This window comes from Pristis pectinata, chromosome 3, assembly GCF_009764475.1.
Source record: "Pristis pectinata isolate sPriPec2 chromosome 3, sPriPec2.1.pri, whole genome shotgun sequence".
NCBI classification, from domain to species: Eukaryota; Metazoa; Chordata; class Chondrichthyes; order Rhinopristiformes; family Pristidae; genus Pristis; species Pristis pectinata.
In genome coordinates, this window is record NC_067407.1 from 109472363 (window position 1) to 109499157 (window position 26795).

Consider the following 26795-nt stretch of genomic DNA (forward strand, 5'->3'; position numbering starts at 1 on the left):
GTGTGTAAATAGATTAAGTATTGTGGTTGTAATTATGCACTTTTATAAGTAAAGCAATAATCATTACTTCCATTATTATTTTTTGAACACTAGAAAGGTTAGTCCTTCAGTTATGATAAACAAAGAGGTAAGTTACCTCAGTGAATAAACTAACTGTATCACACATTACTCATCACAAGATTCATTGAGAATCAATTTTACTGGGATTGCCAAACACCAATTACGTTTTAAAAGGAAACTAAGCAAGGTATTGCACACTTATTTTTAACATGTATACTGATTCGGAAGCAATTTATTATACATAGGTAAACTATCTTAACTTGGAACCACAGAAATTATCCACTGTAGATCAATTAATCACATTGAATTCAGGAATAATTGCCTAGAAATTCTAGTGCACCCAAATGGGTGTATCAAATAGGATGACAATTCCCCCAATAATTATCTTTTCAGTGATAGTGCTGCTGCTGCAAATTTCTGTGGCTTCTTAGGTACAGCACATTTTCTATCGGAAAATTTGCTGCCCAGTGCAAAGGCTGGATCCAGATAAAGCAGTGAGATGGGGGCAGCAACATTAGGTCAAGGATCAGGGCTTGGTGTCAGATTCAGGCTGGCAATCAAGGTAAGTCAAAGCCAAGGATTGTGTTAGGAGAGTGGTGTCCAAGATGATGATTTGGGCCAGAAGGGCTGTCTGATAGACCAGTCTCTGGAGACAGAGATAGAGAAGTGACCAAGGGCTTTGATTCAGGCATCTGTGATGATTGGGTTTTGAAGGGTTTGGAACTTCAAGGATAGTAGGTTAGTGAATCTGAAACTTGCATGATTGGATGTTCTGAGGGGGAATGGGGGGTGGGAAGGAGAAGCGAAGTCAATAACCTTGGGGATCAGAAGCTGACGTCTGGGTCTAGGATCAAGATATATGGAGGGGTTAAGGAAGGTCAGTTCCATGTGAGGGGGAGAAGAGCCCAACAAATTCAAGCAAAGTACTGAATTTTACTTAAAGGAACTCAATCGAGAAAATTAGTAAAACTTGGTTGTCCTGAAGTGCCCAACACACTCCTTGGGCAATTCAGTAAAACTAACCCTGCAATATTCCAAAAGAAACTTTCAGAAGAAGTGTCACCGTTGCACGTGAGCAGAGTCACAACAGGAAATACCAGATGGAATTTCCAGAGTGGCGCTACACAACTCAGAAATAATTGTCATTGCACTTTAATTGCATATCCCTGAAAATAAGATTGAGATTAAGATATACTTATTAGTCACATGTACATAGAAACACACAGTGAAATGCATCTTTCGCATAGGTTGTTCTGGGGGCAGCCCACAAGTGTTGCCACGCTTCCAGCGCCAACATAGTATCCCCACAACTTCCTAACCCGTACGTGTTTGGAATGTGGGAGGAAACCGGAGCACCAGGAGGAAACCCACGCAGACACAGGGAGAACATACAGACTCCTTACAGACAGTGGTCGGAATTGAACCCGGGTCACTGCCGCTATAATAGCATTGCGCTAACCACTACACTACCGTGCCTACGCAAACAAAGTTATGTAATAGAATCTGCAGGCCAAAGCAAGGATCCTTTGCAAAAAAATGTTTCTAAGTAAAATGTATATTTGACATATATTTTAAGTAATTGGATTAAACGGCAAATAGGATATTACTCCCTCCATAATTATATTTGTTGTTTGTGTATAGATGGTAAATTCATTTTCATTCATATTGCTTTCCACTTATGGAAAGCAAACCAGGAAATTCTTAAAGGTTAACTGATAAACTAGGGCCTATTCATTCTCTTTTTTCCACACATTTCCTCCAATATTAATGAACTTCTAATGAAACTGTAAGATTACCCAGCTTTGAAATGTGCAGTTTCATTGATGGTAATTCAAAAGATTCCTGCAAACATTTCTCAAATAGCTAAGGAGCCAGTTTGTTAATATAAATGTCAAAAGATTCAATATTTCAGTTATGCAGTGGGCATTAATTCAAAAAGTGGCCTGATAACAGTAAACTCTGATTTCATGATTATGCCCCAGAACAGTTGGTTAACTTTGTAATGGAGTAGCATGGATACTTTTGCTGGACTGTACATCTAAATATACAACATAATGTTCACAAAAATAAAGTTTCAACTGTTTAGACGACCTGAATGACCGTCTAAAAGGTGGTGCATAACTTAAAGCATATTCTGGAAGCAAAGTATGATTATAACTGCAGAGCAGCATCACTGCCAGGGATAGGTAAATTTTAACTCCATGATTTCTAATTCTCTTTTACAAATGTTCACGAATTCTGCTTCAAGAATGATTTGTGCAAGCCTTCCCACATCTAGTATGGAGTACTGGTGCCCAGTACAGATGCCTGGACCTGCATTTCCATGTTGTGTCTCTGAACAGTATGACATGTATGCTCCCTTAATAGCTCTATTCAATGCTGTAAGTGTGATAGCATACAGTCTGTACACGCAGCATTGCACATGCTCAGAAGGGTCACCTCAGATGCTCAATATTCCTGGAGGAATTAATCAATCATCCACCTCACACACTTATGTTAAGAAGCAAAGGTTTAATTTTGACAGCAGCAAGTGCCATATAACTATGATAGAAATAAAATGCACAAAGACAAGTTTCATTACACTTACTGATAGCATTAAAATTATGTGTCTGTGCAGGCTTCTTCAGCAATGAATAATGGTGTCTCTCTATTACAGTCTCACAAATATGGATAGTCTGTGTCCTGACTGAGCAGTTTTGGTTCTCTGAATTCCCCTGTCTCATCCTCTTTATCCTCCATATTACATAAATGGAGGGGCATTACTTAAGGGAAATACTTCAATTTGGCAGATTAAATATGTAAACAAAGCCCCACAAAGGTAACTAAAAAAGCATTATAGCAGCTTGAGTCCAAGAAAGAACAAAAGAGAAAATGGCTCATAGATAAGATCTTTAAAGTGCTTTTATTCACTTTTCAGGCCTTTAGATTCCCTCTCACAATTATGTCATTGCTGAGCAACACAATATAAGCTTTATTCTAGTATTCTGATAAGAATGGGAACAGGACACCAAAATAGAAAGATCTGACATTACAATGTAATTTGCAAGCCATTTTTCCATATTGCTTCTTGTCACTTTTGTCATTTCATGTGGGAAATTGCTATGGATGCATCCTATCTGATTTAACACAACTATTTTCCCAGAACTCAAAAAAGAAAATAATGTAAATCCTGAAAATCTTGCTTTTCTTTTCTTAAGAGATGACTAAATTAGAGAAGTTATTTTGTCTATTTCATTCATCTAGAGAGATCCTGAAATCACCCTGAAACACTCTCTAGCATTAAATTAATACAGATGAGTGTTTATTTTAAAAGAATCAATTCTGAAGATTTAAATGTTAGTATTTGACCAATAGAAATTCCTTCCATCAGTGCATTAATGCTCTTGTCGTAGCATATATGTTGTAATCTGCATAGCTTTGTGGGAAAATAGTAGGAGTGAAAATAGAATCATTGCTAACTGAATTACAGAATGTATGGTAACAGTTGATTATCTGGAATTTAAAACTTTTCTTCATGTGCATGTATGCCTGTGTTCCTACTGATACTGCTACATTATTGGCCTGGGTTTGCTAAATGACGCCTTCAGCCTGCACTCTTTGCTCAGATACATAATTGTGTTTTAGGTGATTATTTAGTTTTTTAAACATTTTAATCATTTTTTTCCCCACAAGACTCTGTGTTGGAACTTGTGACATAGGTTACTTTAGGTTAAATCTTTAGCGAAGAGTTTAGCAAAGCATTAGTGAATGGTTAATGGAGCTGTGAAAAGATAAACAATGGACATGGTGCAAGATAGAGAATGGGTATATGAATATACAATGTGAGGAAATGCTGGCTGGAATTAAAATTAATCTATCTGGAATACCAAAACAGGAAATGAGGTGCTCTCTTCTTTCCTAACATGCAAATGGTGGGTGTCTGATGAAGATCAGTAATCAAGAATGGATTATCTTGTTGTTATAGAAGTGTGCTAGCTGATGTGTCAGTGGCTTCTCTAATAAACAGCTCCATTGGTCAAACAATTGTTTCAGAGGGTCTAGGTCTGGGGAACAAAATTGCACCTGCTACTCTGACAATTGTTTGATTGACTTTATGTGAATGGCTTAACTAGTGTGTGTGTGTGCGCGCACGCGCGCACATGAGTGCGTGAGTGTGTGTAAGTGAGAGAAACTAAGTGTGTGTGTGTGTGTGTGTGTGTGTGTGTGTGTGTGTGTGTGTGTGTGTGTGTGTCCATTCTTCAAAACAGAATTGACCAACAGTTTGCCTACTTACATGTGCAAGGTACAGATCATCATTCAAAGCTAAATAAGATTTACTTCAGAATTAATGGGAAGTATTATAAAGAATTACTTCACTAAATTGCTCTGCAAGACTTTTCTTAAAATTACATACACTATATTTGCCTAGAAACAGAATTTGGTAATGCCACAGATTTATGCCTTACTCGCTTTAATTTCAATGAAAAGTCTTCAGAAAGGAAAATCATCCATATGAGTTGCACAGAGTTTGAGAGTTTTCTTTTAGGCTCCTCTATGCAGATTACATGGGAACACATAACAGAGCATGACAGGTGCAGTCACATCCAAAACCATGCTACACACACCTGGACATGGCTTTCAGGCTTTTTACTGATACATGATGGGGGGTGGGGGGTGGGCTTGGATGCGGGGGGGGTGGGGTGTGTGGAGAAATGTAAATACTTACCCAGCTCACCCTTGGGCTCCCATCTATCTCCCCTGATAATGACTTTCATCTAATCTTTCTTTCCATTCTAAACCTGACAACACCTTGATCAACAAGCCATCAGCAGACCACATCCCCAATCTTCTATCCTCCCCACTCTAATAACTAATTGACTGCCAAGCAAACCCCTACTTTGCCCAACCCATCCCCTACCTCACAAACACTATCTGTCACTCTGATCTACAACCTGACTCCATCTTAACCACCAATAATTGCATGATCCCTCCTCTGATCATGGGTAGGCACTGTAGTGTAGTGGGTAGTGTAACGTTATTACACTACCCACTACACTACAGCGCCAGCGACCTGGGTTCTATTCCTGCCGTTGTCTGTAAGGAGTTTGTACATTCTCCCTATGTCTGCATGGCTTCCCCCTGGGTGCTCCGGTATCCTCCCACATTCCAAAGATGTACGGGTTAGGAAGTTGCGGGCATGCTATGTTGGCACCAGAAGAGTGGCAACACTTGCGGGCTGCCCCCAGAACAGTCTACGCAGAGATGCATTTCACTGTGTGGTTCGATGTACATGTGACTAATAAAGATATCTTATCTACTGATTAATTCACCACCGCTATTACTGATAGGCTGCCCAACCAGAACTCCCACCCACACCAATCTCCTGGTCAAACTTCCGCTTTTCAGTGACCTCCTGCCCCGACCACCAACCAGACCAGCCCTGCAACTCCATGATCTCTGGCTGCTAATCCTCACTGCAACTCATCCACTTCACATGACTTTGACTCACTTGGTTTCATTTGTGCACTCTACAATGGCGACACACGCAAACAAAAGATCTTTGAATGCCCTGTGCTTCCTTTGTTACTGAAATTTGCAGAAGTAAGTCCTCAAACAAAACTTTCATTGCCCTGCTGTACATTGTGCACAAACAGAATCTAGGAATAGTGACAAATAAGACATTTTCAGCATATTTTAGGTGTTTCATTTTCAAAACATACAATTGAAATGTATCTTGAGCCTACAATTTGATCAACGACTCATTTGGCAAGTAAAACAGACGGCACGGTAGCGTAGCGGTTAGCGCAACGCTATTACAGCGCCAGCGATCAGGGTTCGATTCCCGTCGCTGTCTGTAAGGAGCTTGTGCGTTCTCCCGTGTCTGCGTGGGTTTCCTCCGGGTGCTCCGGTTTCCTCCCACATTCTAAAGACGTATGGGTAGGTTAATTTGGGGGTTTAAAATGGGCGGCGCGGACTCATTGGGCCGGAAGGGCCTGTTACCACGCTATAAATAAAATTTAAAAAGAAATTTAAATTTAAAATATAAACAAAAAGTCATGAAATGCACAGAAAAAAACCTGCATTATGAAAAGGACTGTCATTTTGTTGTTTCTCACGTGGGATCCTTATTTATGGTACATGAAGGCTGCTGAATGGAAAAGGATGCCAGATAACTTAATGGTGGTTAAATTGCAGAGCAGTGGAAAACAGTTGTGGAAATTGGGATGTGCGATTAACCCATATCTGTTTGCCCTGATATAGGCTGTGTGCAATATTTTTGCTGTGACTTCATTAATATATCAGGAACCAATAAATACACTGTTGATCATCTTAACATGGAAATTTGAGCCCAATTTTGTGAATAGTTAGCACCAGTTCAAACTAATTGGTTTTGATTGAAGCTATGGCTGAACCTCTTAAAGCGATTGCAAGCAGTGGACGTCATTTCACAGGTTTTTGAGCTTGCACGAATACATGGCCGATCACAAGCAAGAGAGGGCAGACAACTTTTGGGGTATGATTCTGGAATATTGGTGGACAAGGTGGTGACAGGCAGGAGAATCATCTTCCACATGAAGTATGTCCTCATAGTAGGCAGTCAATAGGCAGAAGAGGAAAGAGAAACATGGACAAACAACTAATCAAATAACAATCAGCAATCTGTCCACCAAGTGCTTAAGCCCCCAAAACATGAATATGATACCACAAGTTGAACAGTTTCAAATGTCTGGTCAAGTTCAATGAAAACATTATCTAATCCATCCCTAAACAACTACACCACTAGCACACAAGCCTCAGATACCACGCCATGTAATATACTTTTACCAATCACTTATCAATCAGGATTCCCCACTGCACCCTCATATGCCAACACTAATTCAAAGCTCACATCTATGCCTCACAGATTATACACATTGCCTCTCATTCAATATTAGTTGACATTTCAAGCACATTGCAAGATGCAGAATTCCATCCCTCTTCCAGATAAAGCAGTGCATAATCAGCACCAGCAGTACTAGAATGGTGGAAAACACAAGACAAACAGTCATTCCATGGAAGGTAGATGTCCAACTGTTATTTGAGTGGCTACCACTATGTTATTATGTGATATTACGTAGTTATAATAAGGAACTACAGTTCCCAGTAGGCAATGCAAGGGGTCACATGGGGGAACAGGAAGTGGCTGTAAAAAGAGAGGGAAAATAAGCCAGTCTCTTGTTGGTGGTTAATAAAATGTTCAGATGTTAAACCCACGTGAAGTTTGTCTCTTGTTGAAGAACAAACATAACATGGTGTCAGAAGTTGATGTGAGGTCTGAACAGGGAGAGTAGATGAATACTGTGTGCAATTGAGGAAGAGACTCAGTGAGTACCAAAGAAAAGCTGTAATAAGATGGAGAAAAAGCTGGCCGGTGTGGCAAAGGAGCACATTGTTCCTGAAGTTCAGCAGTCACCAGATTTGCCAAGAGAGATTCAGGTGAAAGGCCGAGAGTTCCTGTTATGGATAAGCTAAGTCCTCCCACACCTATGCAGTTTACTGGCAATCTAACCAATAATTGGAAACACTTCAAACAGCGATTCAACATATATTTTGATGCTAGTGGAGCAGGAGGGAACAATGAAAAATTGAAAGCATCTATTTTTCTGCACATGATTGGCGAAAATGCTTTGGATATCTATAACAGCTTTCAAATTGATGAGACAGCTTATGAGTTGGGCACTTTGATGAAAAAATTAGAGGAGTATTTTATCCCAAGTAAAAACATCACATTTGAGAGATACAACTTTTTTTCCTGTGACCAGAAACACGGTGTTAGCTTCGACCAATACTTAGCTGAGCTTTACACACTGAGTAAGTCTTGTGAGTTTGGAGATTTGAGAAACTCACTAGTTAAAGACAGAATAGTTTGTGGAATTCCAGATAATGGACTCAGAGGAAGACTGTTGCGTGAAAAAGATTTGACCCTGGAAAAGGCAGTGAATATGTGTAGGTCAGCAGAAACCACATGAGTACAATCTAAGGAGTTGCACAGGGCAGACACAACAGTGCATGCTGTGAAAACAGAAGCAGCACACAAGGCATTTCCAAAAGCAACAGCAAAGCAAAGAGGAAGGCTCAAACAGCAAATGCAGCAAATATGAAGGTAGACACATTCCAAAGAGGTGTCCTGCTTATGGGAAGTCCTGCAATAGTTGTGGGAAGAAGAATCACTTTGCAAGGTGCTGCAAAGCTGGGGCTAACAAGAGAAAAGTACACACAGTTGATGAGGAAATGGAGAAATTCTTTGTGGATTCTGTACAGACTGTGGCTGCTGGTAAAACAGAATGGATTATTCCAGTAACTGTGAATAAGACAGTAAATCCATTCAAGCTTGACACTGGAGCTCAGGTGAATCTGTTATCCATGGATGATTATAAGACTCTCACAGTAACGAGTAAGATTTTCCCTGCGAAGTTAAAAGTGACAGGCTACACTGGAGTAAAAGTTCCAGTAAAAGGCAGCTGTATGGTGACATTTAAGCACAAGGGGCAGCACTTCAAATCACAGCTACTGATTGTAGAAAAGAGAGTACAGCTAATATTAGGTCTGAGTGCATGTGAAAGGCTCAACCTAGGTGAAAAGAGTTTTCATAGTAGCTTCACATGCCAAAGATGACCACACGATGCTCATAGAAGAGTATGCAGATGTCTCTGAGGGGCTAGGATGCTTACCTGGTGTACACAAAATTCACATAGACGAGACAGTGGCTCCTGTTGTCCATGCATGCAGGAAAGTTCTGTTTCAACTTAGAGATAAACTTAAACAAGAACTAGCATGCATGGAACGGATGGATGTCATTCAGAGAATTGAAGAACCAATAGATTGGGTCAGTTCACTGGTCACTGTGCAAAAGAAAAATGGAGCATTGCGGATATGTCTAGATCCAAGAGATCTCAATAAAGCCATCAAGAGAGAGCATTTTAAATTGCCAACACAGGAGAAGATCATGTCCCGGTTTTCAGGTGCCAAATGGTTTAGCAAGCTCGACGCATCATCTGGGTTTTAGCAGATGAAGCTTGATGAAGCAAGTTTAAGACTGTGTGCTTTTAACACACCACAGGGAAGATAACACTATCTTCAGCTGCCATATGGGCCATATGGGATCCTGTCTGCACCAGAAGTCTACCATAAAACCATCTACATGATTTTTGAGGGCATACCTGGTGTCGAGACCATGATGGATGACATCATCATCTGGGGGTCCACCAAGGAAGAACATGATACTCGACTGAGACAAGTGCTTGATGTGACAAGGAATGTCAATTTGAAATTAAATAAAGAGAAATGTGAGTTTGGTGTGAAGACATTGACCTTCATAGGAGATGTCATATCTGAAGAGGGAGTGAAGTCTGACCCAAGAAAGACGTCAGCCATTAAAAACATGGAGAGGCCTCAAAACAAAGAGGAGGTGAGATGTTTCTTAGGGATGGTGACTTATCTGGCTAAGTTCATCCCTCAACTGTCAACCATGTCAGCACCACTTAGGTCACTCCTTGACCAACAAAATGAATGGATTTGGTCTCATGAGCAAGAAGAGTGCTTCCAGATATTGAAGAGCCCATGCTGAAGTTTTATGATCCGTAAAGGTGTATCAGGATATTAGCTGATGCATCCCGGCATGGCCTTGGATCAGTACTACTGCAGCAGCATGATGGCACATGGCAACCGGTGGCCTATGCATCAAGGGCTTTAACAAGTGCGGAAGCCAACTGTGCACAGATAGAGAAAGATTCTCGCCAGTACATATGCATGTGAAAGGTTCCATCAGTACATTTATGGGCAAGCTATTGAAGTGGAGACAGACCATAATAAACTATTGGTCTCAATTATGTCCAAACCACTGAACGACTGTCCCATGAGGATACAGCGCATGTTCATAAGGCTGCAGACATATTATGTGAAGATGATCTACACACCTGCAAAAACAAGTACCAGACCAAAAAGGACTATTAAACCACCTCAGAGACGGATTGAAAGCTGCTGAGTGGACAAGGATTCTTGGCAGGTTTATAAGGACAAAGTATTGTGTTTGTTTTTCTTTAAAGGGGGAAGATGTGTTATTGTGTAGTTATAATAAAGAACTACAGTTCCCATTAGGCAATGCAAGTGGTCACATGGGGGAACAGGAAGTGGCTGTAAAAAGAGAGGGAAAGCAAGCCAGCTGGTGTTGGTTAATAAAAAATGTTCAGATGTTAAACCCACACAAAGTTTGTCTCTTGATGAAGAACAGACATAACAGCCATAGCATGTGTTATGCTGCAATGGTTATGCAGAAATCATTGAAGATGACACATTTATACCTCCTTCTTACTTCCCACTCATCCTCATCACAAATTCTCTTCTGATTTACACGCTAACATAAGTTAAGCTTGCAGACCTCACCTGCTCCAATCTCTGCACCATAAGCCTATTTTGTTTCCTTTTCCCTTCAAATAGGCAACCCACCCCGCCCCCCCCCCCCCCCCACCTGGCCAGGCAATTGTCAGCCAATGCTGTAGCAGCCCCCACCATATAATTCAATTTAGTATTCACAACCTCTGGCTTATAAGCTGACACCATGTTTGTCGATGGTAACTTCAAGTTGGGATCTGAATATGAAATATTGTTCTGCAACCAGGACAGGGATAAAGGTGCCAGGTGTAAGAGGGCAAGGTTAGACACAATTCCTGCATCAGCGGACTCAGACGAGGACTTTAGAAGAAAGCTGATGTATAATGATATGCATTCAGCATCCTACCTAGAAGTACATGTAAAATATTAAGAAGTATGAGGCTGTCCACTTTCAACCTTATTCACAGATTTGTGCAGAGCCTGGAGTCCATCTCTTCCAGAATGGAAGTGGTGACCAGCTCCATTTCACCACTTTCAGACAGAGCCATGAACCATTGTCAGATTCCCAATGCCTTTGCTTGCAATACAGCAGAAAAAGAATACCTCAATTGATCAAGTGCTACAGCAGAAGTTCAGACAGCTGGCACCTGAGCTTTGAGTACCAGAGGCCAAAAGGGATTTCTGTCCTCCAACTGATGATTATGTTTGCTGAGATGCTGCCCTGAGAATGGGAGGCAGGATGCAAATGGCTTGGTGTAGCATTATTCTGTTATTCTCTTTGGGGTTGACAGGCCATGTTGTATCATTCTCTGCTCTGTTAGGAGCCATCCATAAATGGTGCAAGTAATTCTTAAAGTAAATTGCCCTTAATTCATGCCCAAGCCTCATTTGCTTTAACTATGCTTTACTGCACTGCTCATGAAACTTTGAATATCCACACAGTAGGATTCAAATCTATCTCTTTTCTCTATCAGGTTCAAATTATACCTGTAAAAGATGTATGTAAATTCAACTTTCACTCTCTCTAACAGCAAAATAGTTCACTTTTTCAGGTTAAATACTATTTACAGTATCAAGCCCAATTACCCAAGACAATCTACCTGAAATAAGCATGCAACCTACAATCATAAAGAATTTAGCATTATAAGCAGATGTATCTAATTTCCTTTAAAACAATTGATGTCATCCATTTTGAAGACTTACCAAGGTAACATAACAAACAAGTGTATTAATAAGCAACTTGAATATCAATATCAATGAGTCAAGTTCCAAAGCTATGATAAACCAGGCCAATCTGGTGGTTTCATGAACCATCATTATAGAAACCAGCTTTGTATTCACAGTTCAGATTGCCCATGAGGGTCCTAACATTCCAGGTTTCAAACTTCGTATTGTGGAGTGGAACTTGCCTGTGAATGGTTTCCTCTGATGTGGGTTAGCCATTGCACTCTATCTATCACATGGGCTTCACAGTGCAAGGTCTTGATCCAGGGGCAAGGGGGATCAAGATGACTACAGAGCAGGGCCTCATAACTGCCACCCATGAAGAAATTTCTGGCTTCACAACTAAGAAGAGCCAGATTCAATGAGAATAATAATGAGATCAAGGAGCTAATCAACTACAAACTTAAGACATTCCTTTTTTGGAAGCTTCATTTTTATACAAAGGAAAAGAAATAACTCTATAGGTACCTGAAGGTAGATGTCCTGCATTAAACCTGTGACCTTAGGAGAGAATGGTGGATGGAGGGAATACCAGAGGCTGAGTAACTCACTAACAGTCATGACATGCATGGGTTCTCCAGACCAAAAATTGCAGACTTTGAATAGCATGCCATAAGTCCTGATTTTGATTCACATTTTATTTTTCATAGAAACTAGAGCATAGAGATGCCAAGCTACACAATCCAACCTCATTGCCATAAGTCAAAGTGAAGAAGGATTTCTTGATACAAAAATGTTGGTGAATAACACAACAATCTCGTGGTTTCATGAAACACCAATACTGAAACCAGATTTGCATTTCAGATTTAGTTAATTAACTGAATTTAAATGTCACCACTTTGTCTCCACATCAGTAGGACAATCCTTTAGATAGTCTAGTAACATGACTGCTGTACTCTCATAAATATGTAATTTCTCACATTGAATACTTCTATGTTCTTAGGAAGCAATTGCACATATACTTGTTCATTTTTTTAAACATTTTCCCTTGTTCCCTGCTTAAGAATATTAAGACACTCCTCTACTATTGAAGCTATCTATAGCTTAAGAAATTAATGGATGTGCAACAATATATTTGTCTTTCTCCCTCCTCCATCCACCCCTGAACTTTACCAGCAAGGATAAAGGACTCACAATCCACTAATAAATGACCAGTGAAAGCAAGGAATCAGATTACTTCTGTCCTCTGATTACCACGTGTTCTCTTTTAAAATGACTAGCTTTAGACAGCAGATACTTTCCCATTACTAGTGCCAACGGTGGAAAGATAATGGCCTAATTCTGAAACTAATAGCTGAATAAATCAATACACTGACTGGAAAAACAGATTCAACAACTCGATCAGACATCTACCTTACTATATCATGACAAAAGATGGACTTTTTTTTAAAAGAAAAGAATATTATTAATGAGAAATCAAGGTGAAGGACAAAGATCTCTGTCCAGTAGATTTTAGTAGAGCATATCAAACAAATGAAAAACCACAAAGCAGGTGAATTAAGAAGTTTAGTGATCACAAGCTTCAAATTTTAGAACATACAGCGCAGGAACAGGCCCTTCAGCCCAATATGTCTGTGCCGACCATGATGCAAGTCTAAACTAATCTGATATGCCTCCACCATGGTCTGTATACCTGCATTCCCTCCTTGTTCATGTGTCTGTCTAAATGTCCCTTAAACTTTGCAACCATATCTGCTTCCATCATCTCCCCTGGCAGCATATTCCAGGCACCTACCACTCTCTGTGTAAAAGACTTGCTTTGGAAATGTTTAAACTTTCTCCCTCTCATCTTAAACCTTCAAGGATTTGACATTCCCACCCTGAGAAAAAGACTGACTAGCTACTCTATCTGTGCTTCTCATAATTTCATATACTTCCATCAGGTTGCCCCTCAGCCTCCGAAGCTCCAGAGAAAACAATCCAAGTTTTCCTAATAGCTAATATACTCCAATCCAGACAACATTCTGCACCTTCTACACCCTTTCCAAAGCCTCCACACACCTCCTATAGTGTGGCAACCAGAAATGGATACAATACTCTAAATGTGGCCTGACCAAATTTTTACAAAGCTACAACATGACTTCCCAATTTTTATACACAGTGCCCTGACCAATGAAGGCCAGCATGCTGTACTCCTCCTTTCCCAGCCTATCCACTGTGTTGCCACTTTCATGGAGCCAAGACCTCCACACCAAGATCCTTCTGAACATCAATGTTCCTAAAGGTTCTGCCATTTACTATATATTTTCCTTTTTCCATTTGACCCGCCAAAATGCATCACCTCACTTGTCCAGATTAAACTCTTTGCCTTTTCTCTGCCCAGATTTCCAACATATCTATATTCTGCTGTATCCTTTGATACCCTTTCTCACTATCCTTGCTGATTAAAAAAATGCATTTCATAGGAAGAAGGCAAAATGGAGACAGATAATCAGTTCAACTGTTCTGGAAGGAAAATAAATCCAAGAAAAAAAACAGGTTACAAAAGGAAAAAAAAGATGAATCTGAATATTTGTAAAGTTGGGTGTGGAGAGCAGAAAATGAATGTACAGTTGTTTACTGTACACACCAAGGTCTGCTACCATCAATTATTGCTTCACTTTGTTAAAGAGTAAACTTAGCAAAATCTAGAACCTTGGGAGACACAGATGGAGTAATTCAGACATACAGTATCAGAAGAGTGTAGAGATATTAGCCTTGAAATGATATGCATCTAACCACACATTAAAGCAATGTTGTACAGGAGTGCCTGCGCCCAATTTTGTATAACAGGCCCCAGTTCAAATATTCTTCCTTACATAGGGCTCAAGGCCAGGGAGACGACTGTAGTTTGGTGGGAGGAGGGGATCTGGGAAATAAGTATGCAGCTGCGGTAAGGTAAAAATGGTGGGGAGAGGTGACTTTGGGAGGGGTCAGGAAATTGATTGGGTATGTCAGACACATAGGAATGACCAGAAGTTGTACCCTTGGGAGACAATCTGAGATGGGATCTAGGGAGATAATTGAGGAGCTAAGGTAAATGAACAGAAGCAGGTGGCATGGAGAAAATCAAATAGTGTGGTATGATGAGTGCTTTTAGCAATAGGGTGGAGATAATCATTAATTGTGAAAGTTTAAATAAAACAGATTTTGTCTGGAAGAAGATGGGCTCTTAGAACTCCTGGCAAGGTTTGTTCTTTTAGATAATTCCAAAGCAGGGCTCAACCTTCCACTTAAGAGCTACTTCAGAATTCAAGGTCAATGCTATTCACAGGCCACATCTGTGCAATGTAATTCTGTACAAAGTGTATTAAAATGAACATTGAGCATAAAGATATTAAAAAAAGAACATCAGGTTTAGAAGCAGGAGCAGACCATGCAGTCCACTGTGCAGGTTCCGCTATTTAATAAGATCATGGCCAATCTTTCGTATAGCACAGGAAATGAGATTTGTAATGTAGAGTTATGTTTGCAGCATATTTGGAAAACTAATCTATGCTTATTATCAGTTAATAGGAATGAATACTGTAGACATGTTAAATTTAGCTACAGTTAGAGTTTGTTGTCAAGATGACTGAAGAAGTGAGTGAATTGATGTTTGGTTAAATACTCGAAGTGAGATATATAAAGGTATACATCAAGGTATGTGTACCTTTAAAAATTATGTGGATTGTGTGGCATGACCTTTGATATATCATTGAATACTGTTGTTAGTTGAGTGGCATAATGCTTCACCAATACTTGTTTGCTTCTTTGCATCTTGGTTTATGGAAACAGCTGATTGGTTAAAGACAGGTTAGGTACAAACACATTTCTGCTTCATTCCTTCTCTGATCTTGCACTAAAAAATTTAAAATGTTGTATGCACAAAATATTATTTTTAGAACTTTGACTGCAGCTGCCAACAAACTATAAATACAAAGCAGAGTATTTGCCTAATAAACTGAAAGAAATGCAAAGTTTAGTCAAACCAGAAATAATGTACTAGTAAAAAAATTACAGAAGACTTAAACTAAACTTACTAGCGTCAAAAAATGAACTTCTAATATTATTAAGACACTCAACTCAGGAAAGATATTCATTATATGGTCAATTGTGGCATTCCTCCATGATCCAATTTAAAAAGATAACATTAAACAAAGAGCCTTCAACCTGAAATGTTAACTCTGTTGTTCTTCTAACAGTTGCTGCCTGACCTGTTGAGTATTTCCAGCATCTTCTGTTTTTTTTATTTGAGATTCCCAACATCTGCAGTTTTTTTTTATTTTGCATACTCTTTGTCAGATGAAATAGAAAGATAGAACAACTGGTACTTAGCGGGGACTGAAATGTGCAATAAGCCTCTGCAAAAATGGGGCTGGGTGGAAGTAGTCTTTGCCCAAGTCACCAATCTGATTGCATAACGTACTACAATATTTAAAAAATTAATTTTTATTCAATGTGAAATTAGAATCTTTTATTGTCCAAAATATTGCATATGATTTATGAGCTTTACAGTTCTTCTAAATATTTTATTCTATTGTAAAAATCCTACATAACATATAGGTTTTACAATAGTATGTTCTAAATACAATAAGGCAGAATAAAATCCTGAACAGTTTTCAGATGTGTTTTAGGTCTACTGATTTATGATATATTCTTGATATATAGTTGAAAATACTTATGGATCCACACCTTTTGACTTTATCAATTTCGAATATTGGTTAGTCCTTGGTTATTATAATCATGTGGCTTTGAAAATACATAGAAACACAGATCAATTAAATAATTCAATCTGTTTCTATTTAAATTCTGAATGAAATGTATATCTTTCTGTTTTAAATATAGTAGTACCTTATAATTTCAAAGGAGATGAAATAATTTTTATTTCTAAATTGCAACAAGAAATATCATGTAAAAATGTAAGGAGCTAACTTGATTGCTTAAACCCAGAAATTATATTAAGTTAGCCTCAGAACAGCCAATGATAATCAAAGGTTCACAGTATCACTAAACTAATCACTTTGAAGCATTTAATCATGTTAAATTAAATTTTCTGTCATAAGCTCCATCCTGATTGAACCCTCAGGAGAATTTTACATAACGTAGAACATAAATGGCCTGTAGCAGAGGCAAGTTACTGGACATATATGCTTCGAGTCCAAGAAAGCCAGGGCTGGTGCATCAACGTAAAGGGGTGGCAGTTGTGCTGTGAGCAAGGTGACCTGGGAACTGTTTGCACAGCCAATGAATGTATACGCTGCAACCACAACCGATACAAGTGTAGACTGTTAACCGTGTACAAAGAGAACAAGACATGTTCAAATTACCATTTGAGATTTAGAAGACTAATAATATTGTAGAAAATGTTACTACATTAAATGATGCTTTCATTATTGATTTTAACATTCATTATATTAAACATGAGCAATTCTACTGTTGAACTTTGCTGAACAAAGTTCTATTGCACCTGAGAGTTTGGCTGTTATTGTTGAGAATGTTTCTGAAACTACAACCTTCATTAATTACAATGTCTGCACTAAGGATTTCCTTCTAGTTCAACCTCATCATCTTCATCAACAATGCAGCAGGATTATAGGTATAATAGCACTTTCAGATGCATTTTAGTTGAAGTCATAGTACAAATTCCAAAGAAATTTCCAGCTGCTTTGTTACTATTTTTGCAATTTATTTTTATTTCGTGGGGATTTTCCTTAATGTTCACATCTGCATGTCTTCAGTTGCAGAACCAAGAATTTTCTATCACATTCAAAACCAGTGAGGTATAATTTTCATTTCACTGATATAAATCTGGTTCTTAGCTGAGTAAACATAGAGCCATTACACACCAAATATAATAAAATGTGATATGGAATTAATATTCTTTACAGCAGAATTGGAGATGAGATTGAATTTTAGAAGAAACCAATCACACTTACCTATTTCTGCTTACTACTGTATAGAAAATGAGCAGTTCATAGCCAAGCTCCATTATTTCTTAGTTAGTAGGATGGAGCCACAAGACAATGGAAAATAATTAATATTACATTACTTTTTGGGAATTTTTCTGTTGATATTTTTGGGAAATGTATTTTATTTAATCAAAGAATACTCATTATCACATATGACAGACCAAAGAGATTTAATTATTGCACACATTGAAAATGACTTTACTGCTGATTTTGGACTGATGATGACAATCTTCTGGTACAACGATATTAAGCCATGTTCTCTTTTCACTGATAATTCACATAAAATAAAATATTTTAAAAAAGCAAAATAGAAAAAAATAAATACATGTATAAGTGGATATGACAAAAAGTCATGGTTTGAAATACCTATGCTACCTGTGTATTGTTTTCAATAATTTACTGCCAGCTTGGCTCTGGTTCTGATGCTTATGGAATCCAAGTCCTACTCCAAGACATAGCATATCATCTAGGTTAACATTTTAACATACCACTATAGGAACTCTGAATTATTAGCAACACAATTTTTCAAAATGGACATTGAAACAAGGCCCACCTGCTATTTAGGGAGATGAAAAAGATGCAATGGCATTAGCCAAAAAGTAAAGAAATTCACAGTATTCTGGCATATATGTATCTCCATGATAGATGAACTGGTCATTCATTTCACAGCAGTTTTGAGGAACTTCTTATTGAGAAGTTGGTGAATAAATTACTGGAGGACTGCAATGCAAAGGTAGTTCATTAGATGTGTTTGGATTCAGGATAGATGAACTCTCAGATACACTGAATAAACAATAAGATAAGGTCATTGTTGTCATGTTCCTTAATTTAGTGGCTATCAGTCCACAAGATAATAAACCAAGATTTATGAAAAGAAAATTAGAATCCGAGGAAAATTATTTTGGGCATTGTGACAATATGTGAAGCAGAATAACAGTAGAAGGAGAACATCACACTATACAAAAAATAGTGCAATTATATTGCAATGTGAACATCAGCATATTGCTGGTTTGTTCAGTGACTGGAGTGATCAGGACAAAAATCAACAGGTTTTCCAATATAAATATCAAAAATGAAGTATAAACAACATGGTCAGTAGCTAACTTTTAACTAATATTATTTTCCTTATTAATTTATTTTTGGTTAAAAAGTATTTATTTTATTATCAAGATGGCAGACATTCCATGCCATGCAGCACAACAAATTGTGTGCACACTTATGCAAGCTTAAAATATGCAAAGCATTGACATTTGGTGACATTAAACCTTGTGAAATGCTGATTTGACATGACCATTGTCAAACTGGGTCAAACTAAACCAACGTGTGCACTTTGCTGACCACATTTATGAAACCTGTTTAGTCACAGAAAGGCCTCCTCTACCATCCAGGTGTCATTCCTCCACCTACACCAGTTAAAGCCTTACTGAACCTTCAGTTTTACCCCGTGATTTGGGGCATTTAGGAATTAGCTATGCCACTGATCTTTGATTGTTACAGAAAGATCAAAAAGGTCGTTTTGAGCTCATCAAGAGGGAGAAGGGTTTTCCAAGAAAATCCTATCTAGTGGGGTATTTAAGGACTTGTTCTTCCCTGTGCATCCTAGTGAGTAATGTCATGGGAGACTCTGCATCATGAAGGAGAGGTTGAAGAGATCTGCCACATTTCCATTGTAAGTGTAGCCACTGAACAAGGGCAGAATTGTCTTTCTGATTCCAGTCAAGGGGGTGACAGTGGAGTTGCATTTCTTTGGCTGAGGCTGAGCAATCTTTAACAATATGCTTTGCATCATTACATTGGGGAGATCATCGAGGCTTTAAGTGTAGGAGAGTAAATTCATTTATTTCTCCTTTTAAGACAGTGTCTGCATAGAGCTTTGAGAGCATTGTACCATTGATGTGTCTGCTTGTATCTCCTGGAGCTCAGAAAATGAAAGGGAACTAAATGGAGACATATAAGATCCTGAGAGGTCTCAATAGGGTGGATGTGGAGAGGATGTTTTCTCATGTGTGAGGATCAGTGGAGAGAATCTAGAGCTCAGCATTTGACAAGGTCCCTCGTGGTAGCCTGATCCAGAAGATTAAGGCACATGGGATCCACAGTGACTTGGGGTACATTGGATTCAAAATTGGCTTGGCCATAGAAGACAGAGGCTGGTGGAGGGGTTTCCCTGACTATTCCGCAGGGATAAGTGCTGGGACCGCTGTTATTTGTGATATATATAAATGATTTGGATGAAAATATAAGTGGGCTGTTCAGTAAGTTTGCAGACGGCACAAAAATTGGTGGAGTTATGAATAGTGAAAAAGGTTGTCAAAGAATATAGTAGGGTACAGATCAATTGGAGATATGGGGGTAGAAATGGCAAATGGACAAATGCAAGGTGTTGCACTTTGGGAGGTCAAATGTAAGGGGAAATACAGTAAATGGCAGGACCCTTGGAAGCATTGATATATTGAAGGATCTTGGGGTGCAAATCCATAGCTGCTTGAAATTGGGACACAAGTAGATAAGGTGGTAAAGAAGGCATACAGTATGATAGCCTTCAAATGTCAGGGCACTGAGTATAAATGTCGGGAAGCTATGTTGCACCTGTATAAAACTTTGATCAGGCCACATTTGGATATTGTGTGGAGTTCTGGTTGCCACAATTCAGGAAGGGTGTGGATTTGGAAAGGGTACAGAAAAGGTTCACCACAACTTTGCCTGGATTAGACAGTAGTAGCTGTAAGGAGGAGGTTGGACAACTTGGACTGTCTTCTCTGGAGCATCAGAGGCTGAGGGGAGACCTGATAGAAATTTATAACATTATGAGAGGCATAGATAGGGTAGAGCTTTTCCCCCAGGGTGGAAGTGTCAAATACTAGATGGCATAGCTTTAAGGAGATGTCCAAGGTAAGTTTTTTTTAAAACACAGAGAGTGGTAGGTGACTGGTGGAGGTGGGGGGGGGGGGGGGGAAGCGGGCGGGGGTGATATTTAAATAGCGACATTCAAGAGGCATTCAGACAGGAACATGAACAGGCAGGAATGGATATGATCATGATGTGCAGGTAGATGGGAATAATTTAATTTGGCGTCATGTTCAGCACAAACATGTTGGCTGAAGGGTCTGTTTCTGTGCTGTACTCTTCTATGTACTATGCTTTCTGTTCTAGGTGTCATTGTTTAAAAATATGAAATCACCCATCTTTGACAGTTTTTTTTTCCTCTGAGGGTCATGAGTCTTTGGAACTGCCTTCCTCAAAGAGGTTTGGAGTTTTTGTATATTTTTAAGGTGGAGGGAGAAAGCAAAGGGGGCAAAGGGAAAGAAAATAAAGAGTTGAGGTTACAATCAGATTAGCCAAATGGTAGGGCAGACTCAATTTGCATGCTCAGATGTCAAAATCTGGAGATTTACATCAAGCACAAGAGGTTCTACTGAATTAATATGTAGCTGATCTGTAAACAGAGCCAAAACAGTCTAATGGTTAATTTGAGATGACTGGGAAACAGCTGTGGTGTTTTCATGCTGATCCTCTATATCCTCAGCTTTGAACCACACCAGACCAGTGGGTGACGACATAGTGACAAGGGCTACTCACTCACTAAACTGCTGCCAACCTCTGCATCACACTCAAGCAACAGCTGAGCACCCACTTAATGAGGTACATACGGTGACATGATATATCATTGATTCGTAGTGGCTTGCAGCATCTTTTACAAATCCTGGCACCATGCAGGCTCACATGTCAGCATCTGGTCAACAAGTGTAAGAGACACAGCAAGATAACAAGGAGGAGAACAAAAACTGGAGGTAATATCTAACTTTTAGCTAGAGAGTAAGAGATAATTTAAGTTATCTGTGTGTTTAATACATATCCTCTCTCAATTTTACTCTCTCTCAGAAGCTCATCCTTTAAAAAGAATCTCTTCAGCTAAAGCTGCAGCAAAACACAAATCACCACATCTACTTCCAAAACATTAATAATTCCATACATCATAAAAAGTGAACAATCAGCATTACATCAACAACTACTCATGCTTGTGCTTCTTCTTAATGCCTTTCTCTGTCTATAGTCTGCTCTGACATGTTTCTACCTCATTTGGCTGCAGCTTAAATAATGGAAGGCTGTTGACTTTCAATGGAGGAGTCTGCAGGTGGCCTTGCAGGAAAAATTTGACTAGCTCCAGGCCAAAAAGCCTTGGCTCAGGATTGCACAGTCCTACTTTGAGAGGGTGTAATTGGGGTAGTTTGCTGTGGAACAATAACAATGTCACTAGGGCAATGGCAGGAGTGGGAAAATGCATTTAAGTGGTGCATCTGCAATCTTAGTAAATTATCGGAGGATAGATTGACACGCAAAGCCCTGTTCAACATTGGTGCCCAAAACCATGTCAACAGCAGTCTGAGCTTTCACTATAGCTCTCAGACACTGGGTGCTTCTCTTACATTGGGGTGAAAACCATACATGATGTTGAAATGCAGCCAACTACCAGCTCCATGCTGAAATGAAGTAACTCCAAGGCTGTGAAATGACATGTGCAAGTTTGGAGCTGGATTTTCCATTGCTCTTTGACAGGGCACATACGTTTTCTGATAAATGAGTCAATACACCAATGTAGATAGGACTTATGAACATTTGGAAAACCATGGTCTAATTAGGGATAGTCAGCATGGCTTTATGCAGGGCAAGTTGTGTCTTACTAACTTGATTGAGTTTTTCAAGGAGATGATGAAGATGATTGATGAAAGTTGAGCAACACAGAAAATGCTGGAGGAACTCAACAGGTTAGGCAGCATCTATGGAGGGAAATAAGCAGTCAATGTTTCGGGTCAAGACCCTTTATCAGTGATGAAGGTAGAGCTGTGGATGTTGTCTATATGGATTTTACTAAGGCATTTGACAAAATCCCTCATGGGAGGCTCATCCAGAAAATTAAGATGCATGGGATCCATGGTGACTTAGCCATTTGGATTCAGAATTGGCTTGCCCATAGAAGACAGAGGGTAGTGGTCGATTGTACTTATTCGGACTGGAAGTCTCTGATTAGTGGTGTTCTGCACTGTCTGTGATATATATATATAAATGATCTGAATGGAAACATAGATGGGTGGGTTAGTAAGTTTGCAGATGAGATGAAGATTGGTGGTGTTGTGGATAGCATAGAAGACTGGCAAAAGATACAATGGAATATAGATCAGCTGCAGATATGGGCGGAGAAATGGAAGATGGAGTTTAATCCAGCTAAATATGAAGTGTTGCGCTTTGGGAGATCAAACGTAAAGGGACAGTACACTGTTAATGGCAAGACAGTGTTGATTTGCAGAGGGATCTTGGGTTCCAAGTCCATAGCTCCATGAAAGTGGCTGCACAGGTTGATAGGGTGGTAAAGAAGGTGTATGGCATGCTTGTCTTTATTCATCAAGGAATTGAGTTCAAGAGTCGGGAGGTTATATTGCAGTTTTATAAAACACTAGTTAGGCCGCATCTGGAGTATTGCATTCAATTCTGGTCGCCCCATTACAGGAAGGATGTGGAGGCTTTGGAGCGGGTGCAGAAGAGGTTTAGAAGGATGCTGCTTAGATTAGAGGGCATGTGATATAAGGAGAGATTGAACGAACTTGGGTTGTTTTCTCTGGAGCGGCAGAGGCTAAGCGGAGATCTGATCGAAGTTTATAAGATTGTGAGAGGCACAGAGAGTAGACAGCTGGTGTCTTTTTCCCAAGGTTGAAATGTCTAATACCAGAGGGCATGTATTTCAGGTGCGAGGGGGTAAGTTCAAAGGAGATGTGCAGGGTAAATTTTCTACCAACAGGGAGTGGTGGATGCCTGGAATATGCTGCCGGGGTGGTGCTGGGGGCAAATGCAATAGAAGCTTTCAAGGGGCTCTTAGATAGGCACATGAATGGGCAGGAATTGGAGGGATATGGACATTGTGTAGGCAGAAGGGATTAGTTTAGTTAGGCATTTAATTAGTTCAGCATAACGTTGTGGGCCAAAGGGACTGTTCCTGTGCTATACTGTTCTATGTTCTATCAGCTCAGAAGCCTTAGCATCGTATGTGGCTCCACCATAGCAGCTCCAATCAGTGTGACCACTCTCTTCCCCAGTGTAGTGAACCACTAGAGCTAGAATTCATCCCAGCCAGTCTGTTGTTGCCAGAAAGAACGTGGAACTTCATTCCATAAGAGGAAGGGAACTGTTTCAGTGAGTGTTATACAATGTGCATGGCTGATGTGGCTTATTGAAGCAGTCATAGTCTGTGAAAGCCATGAGGTTCGGGCACAAGACTTTCAATAAAGTTAAGTGTGCGATGGAGCATCCGAATGTCATGACTACCGCTGATAATCAAGTGATGAGATAAATTTCACTGAGTAGTGTGTGAGACTGAATGTGAATTTGGAGGAAATGAAGAAGATGAATTGCTGACCTTGGCACTGTGGGCTGACACCTTCTATGACCAGCCATCACCTCCGCAGTGCTATAGGATCAGTGGAATGACTTGCACAACCATTTATAGCCACTAAGCACGGCCCACTTTATCGTCAACTGATGATAACCAGTGCTGAAAATGGGATATATTCCTTAGTACTAAGGCCAGCAAAAACACGGTTTGAACCAATTTCCTGTCAGACCTATACCAGTTCACACAGACATGGGCTATTAGCAAATTGAAATCCTGTAATCATTTTTCATACTATATAATTTCTCCTCCTAACTTTGCAAATTATGATTCTCTATCTAAAGAAATATTGACAAATAATGTTTACATTGTGCTTTTTTTTAAATACAAAGATTATCATCACTTAAATAATGCTATCTTTGGAGCATTTAGCATCCTGATAACTTCTGCATCAAAGAGGCGGCCAAGGATCAAGTTCAGAAAACAGGCCTAGAAACCTGTTTACACAACTTCAAAAGTAAAGGTGTTTTGCAGTTAAAATTAGCTTAACCTGCAGGAGAGGTATCTTACGCAGATTTTGAGCCATCAGAAAATCCAGCATAAGTCTCCCCAAAATAATATCAACAGTAGTAGAACACTAAAAATACATTTGCAGTGAGATGTTCAACCTCAATGATCTGAACAAATATTTGTTGTCAACTTACAAGACAATCATATTTTATTAAGCCCATTTCACCTGGAACCTTCTACTTAAAAAGTGATAACATTCATCATTTGTGTTCACTGAGATCTGTGACCTCCTGCAGTCTCAAGTACATCAGCAAGGATAGCTTTATCCATGGAGGTCAAGGTCACAATCACTCTCAACATCCTAGCCTCAGGATCATTCTAGGCAGCTCTGCTTATCTCTACCATATCCTACAGTATGCTGCTTACCACTGCATTAAGGGGATCACCCAATCTCCACACTTAAGAAGCATTCATCTACTTTTTCCTTCATCCTACAGGAGTATACAGAATAGGCAAGAATATCTGCCTGTGTTGCAGACTTCCCCAAAGTTCAGGCATTCAGAGATGCCACTCGTGTAATATTACTCCTTACAGAGATCTCATTGACAAACTCTTGCCAGGAACACATGGCTGCAGCGTGGAAGTTGTCTGTAAGGAATAGTACTACCCGAGTTCAGTCTCTGAATACCAGCACTGTGGGGAAGAATGAAATGCAAGCAAATGTCCATGCTTATTCTGGAATCTCCCCAGAGCTCCCCAGGGAATTGCCAGTCATCCACAGTCTGTCCAACTCCTTCTGATCTCTTAGGAGCACCTCCTTATCCACCTCCCATCATTACAAAATCCATTCATACAACAGTAATAAAGCAAAAGCAAAAATCCTGCAGATGCTGGAAATCTGAAGTGAAACAGAAAATGCTAGAAATACTTAGCTATTCAGGCAGCATCTGTAGATTTAACCCTGAAAAAGTGGCTTTACAGAACACACCTGCTGGCAGTATATTGACAAGTGAGAACTACAAACATGTCAAGATGGAATGCTCTGCTGAAACAGCTAATCCAGTTTCAGTCTGGCATTACACAGGGAGGTGTGTCATTGCTGTTCTGTGAACTGCACAACTGAAGTTTTCATTGTTTCTGTGACTAGTACAAACAGCATTGGGATGACACAGAATGCTACCTTATATTAACACAATTCCTCGTCCATAGTTTCATGTGAAAGTATTTCAGCAGAGGAAGGTATAACTGTTGTTTATGTTTGAAATGTAATCATTGTCCTCATACAGAGGTCAAACATCAATGAAAAAGTTAGCACTGGCTATTTGTTTTGTACTGATCTGGAAATGCTTCAATAATTTGTTAAAAATATCTGTTACACTTAAAATATACTAATTTAGCAGTAATGCCCATTTAGATGTTAACAGTATAATATTTTTCTCCCTCCCAGACACTATTCTTCATTTGTCTAAGCTGATTTATTCGGCTTAGCTACGAGCTGAATCTCAATCCGTTGATTTTTTTTTCTGAGCAAAGGCACATTGTTTCATTCATGAGCATGTATGAGGTGCTCATGACTATGTGGTAGATGGGATAAAAGGTTCAATAATACATTTACAACATGAAAATGTTGCATTGTAATGCTGACACTGCCCTTAACAGGATCACATCATTCTTAAAGAAACAAATGAAAGCAGTTTTCCCAATACAGTACTCCTAAATTTTAATTCAATCTATCAGAATTAAAAAGACAAATTCTATTAGATCAAAAGCTTTTTGAGAGATTAAATAGAGCACAGTTGACTCTTATTATTCAATATTAAAAGAAGAGGTGAGGGAAATTACAAAGAAAATTAAATGTATTTAACATGTTTTAGAAATGAGGCTTTGGGACTTGTGCACCTTACGTGGTGCACACGTGATTTCCCTAAATCACATGACAATCAAAATTTGACTATTACAGGATTTTGGTTTAAATAGAGAAAGTATTTCACAAGTTTGCATTTTATCAAAAATTTGTTTTTAAATTATGAAAAGTTCAACTCCAGCCTCATCTCATCCCTGATTTTGCAAATTAACACTCAAACGGGGGGGAAGAAAGACAGTGCTGACTGAACTTTATGAAGATAGCTGATAAAAATAGAATTAATAACATGAAAATGAGTATAGGGAGTTTGGGTTCATAATTCAATATTCCTAATAACATTGTGGGCCCTATTGCCTCCAACCAAGTCAATGCCAGCTCTGCGAGCACTCCTATCAATTGCTTTCCCCTCACTTATTTCCCTATCACATGCCTCTCAATTCCCCAATTCTCCTGCCATTGACCTAGTGCGAGGGTT

General features: G+C 39.3%; 1 protein-coding gene across 1 annotated transcript in view; it reads right to left on the reverse strand.

The window, feature by feature from the left end:
- ush2a (Usher syndrome 2A (autosomal recessive, mild)) overlaps positions 1-26795 on the reverse strand; it is a 630034-nt gene that overhangs the window by 399831 nt on the left and 203408 nt on the right. Inside the window, 2 exon segments of the mRNA XM_052011249.1 lie at positions 16693-16880; positions 25068-25149. Of these exon segments, the coding sequence (XP_051867209.1) occupies positions 16693-16880; positions 25068-25149 (270 nt within the window).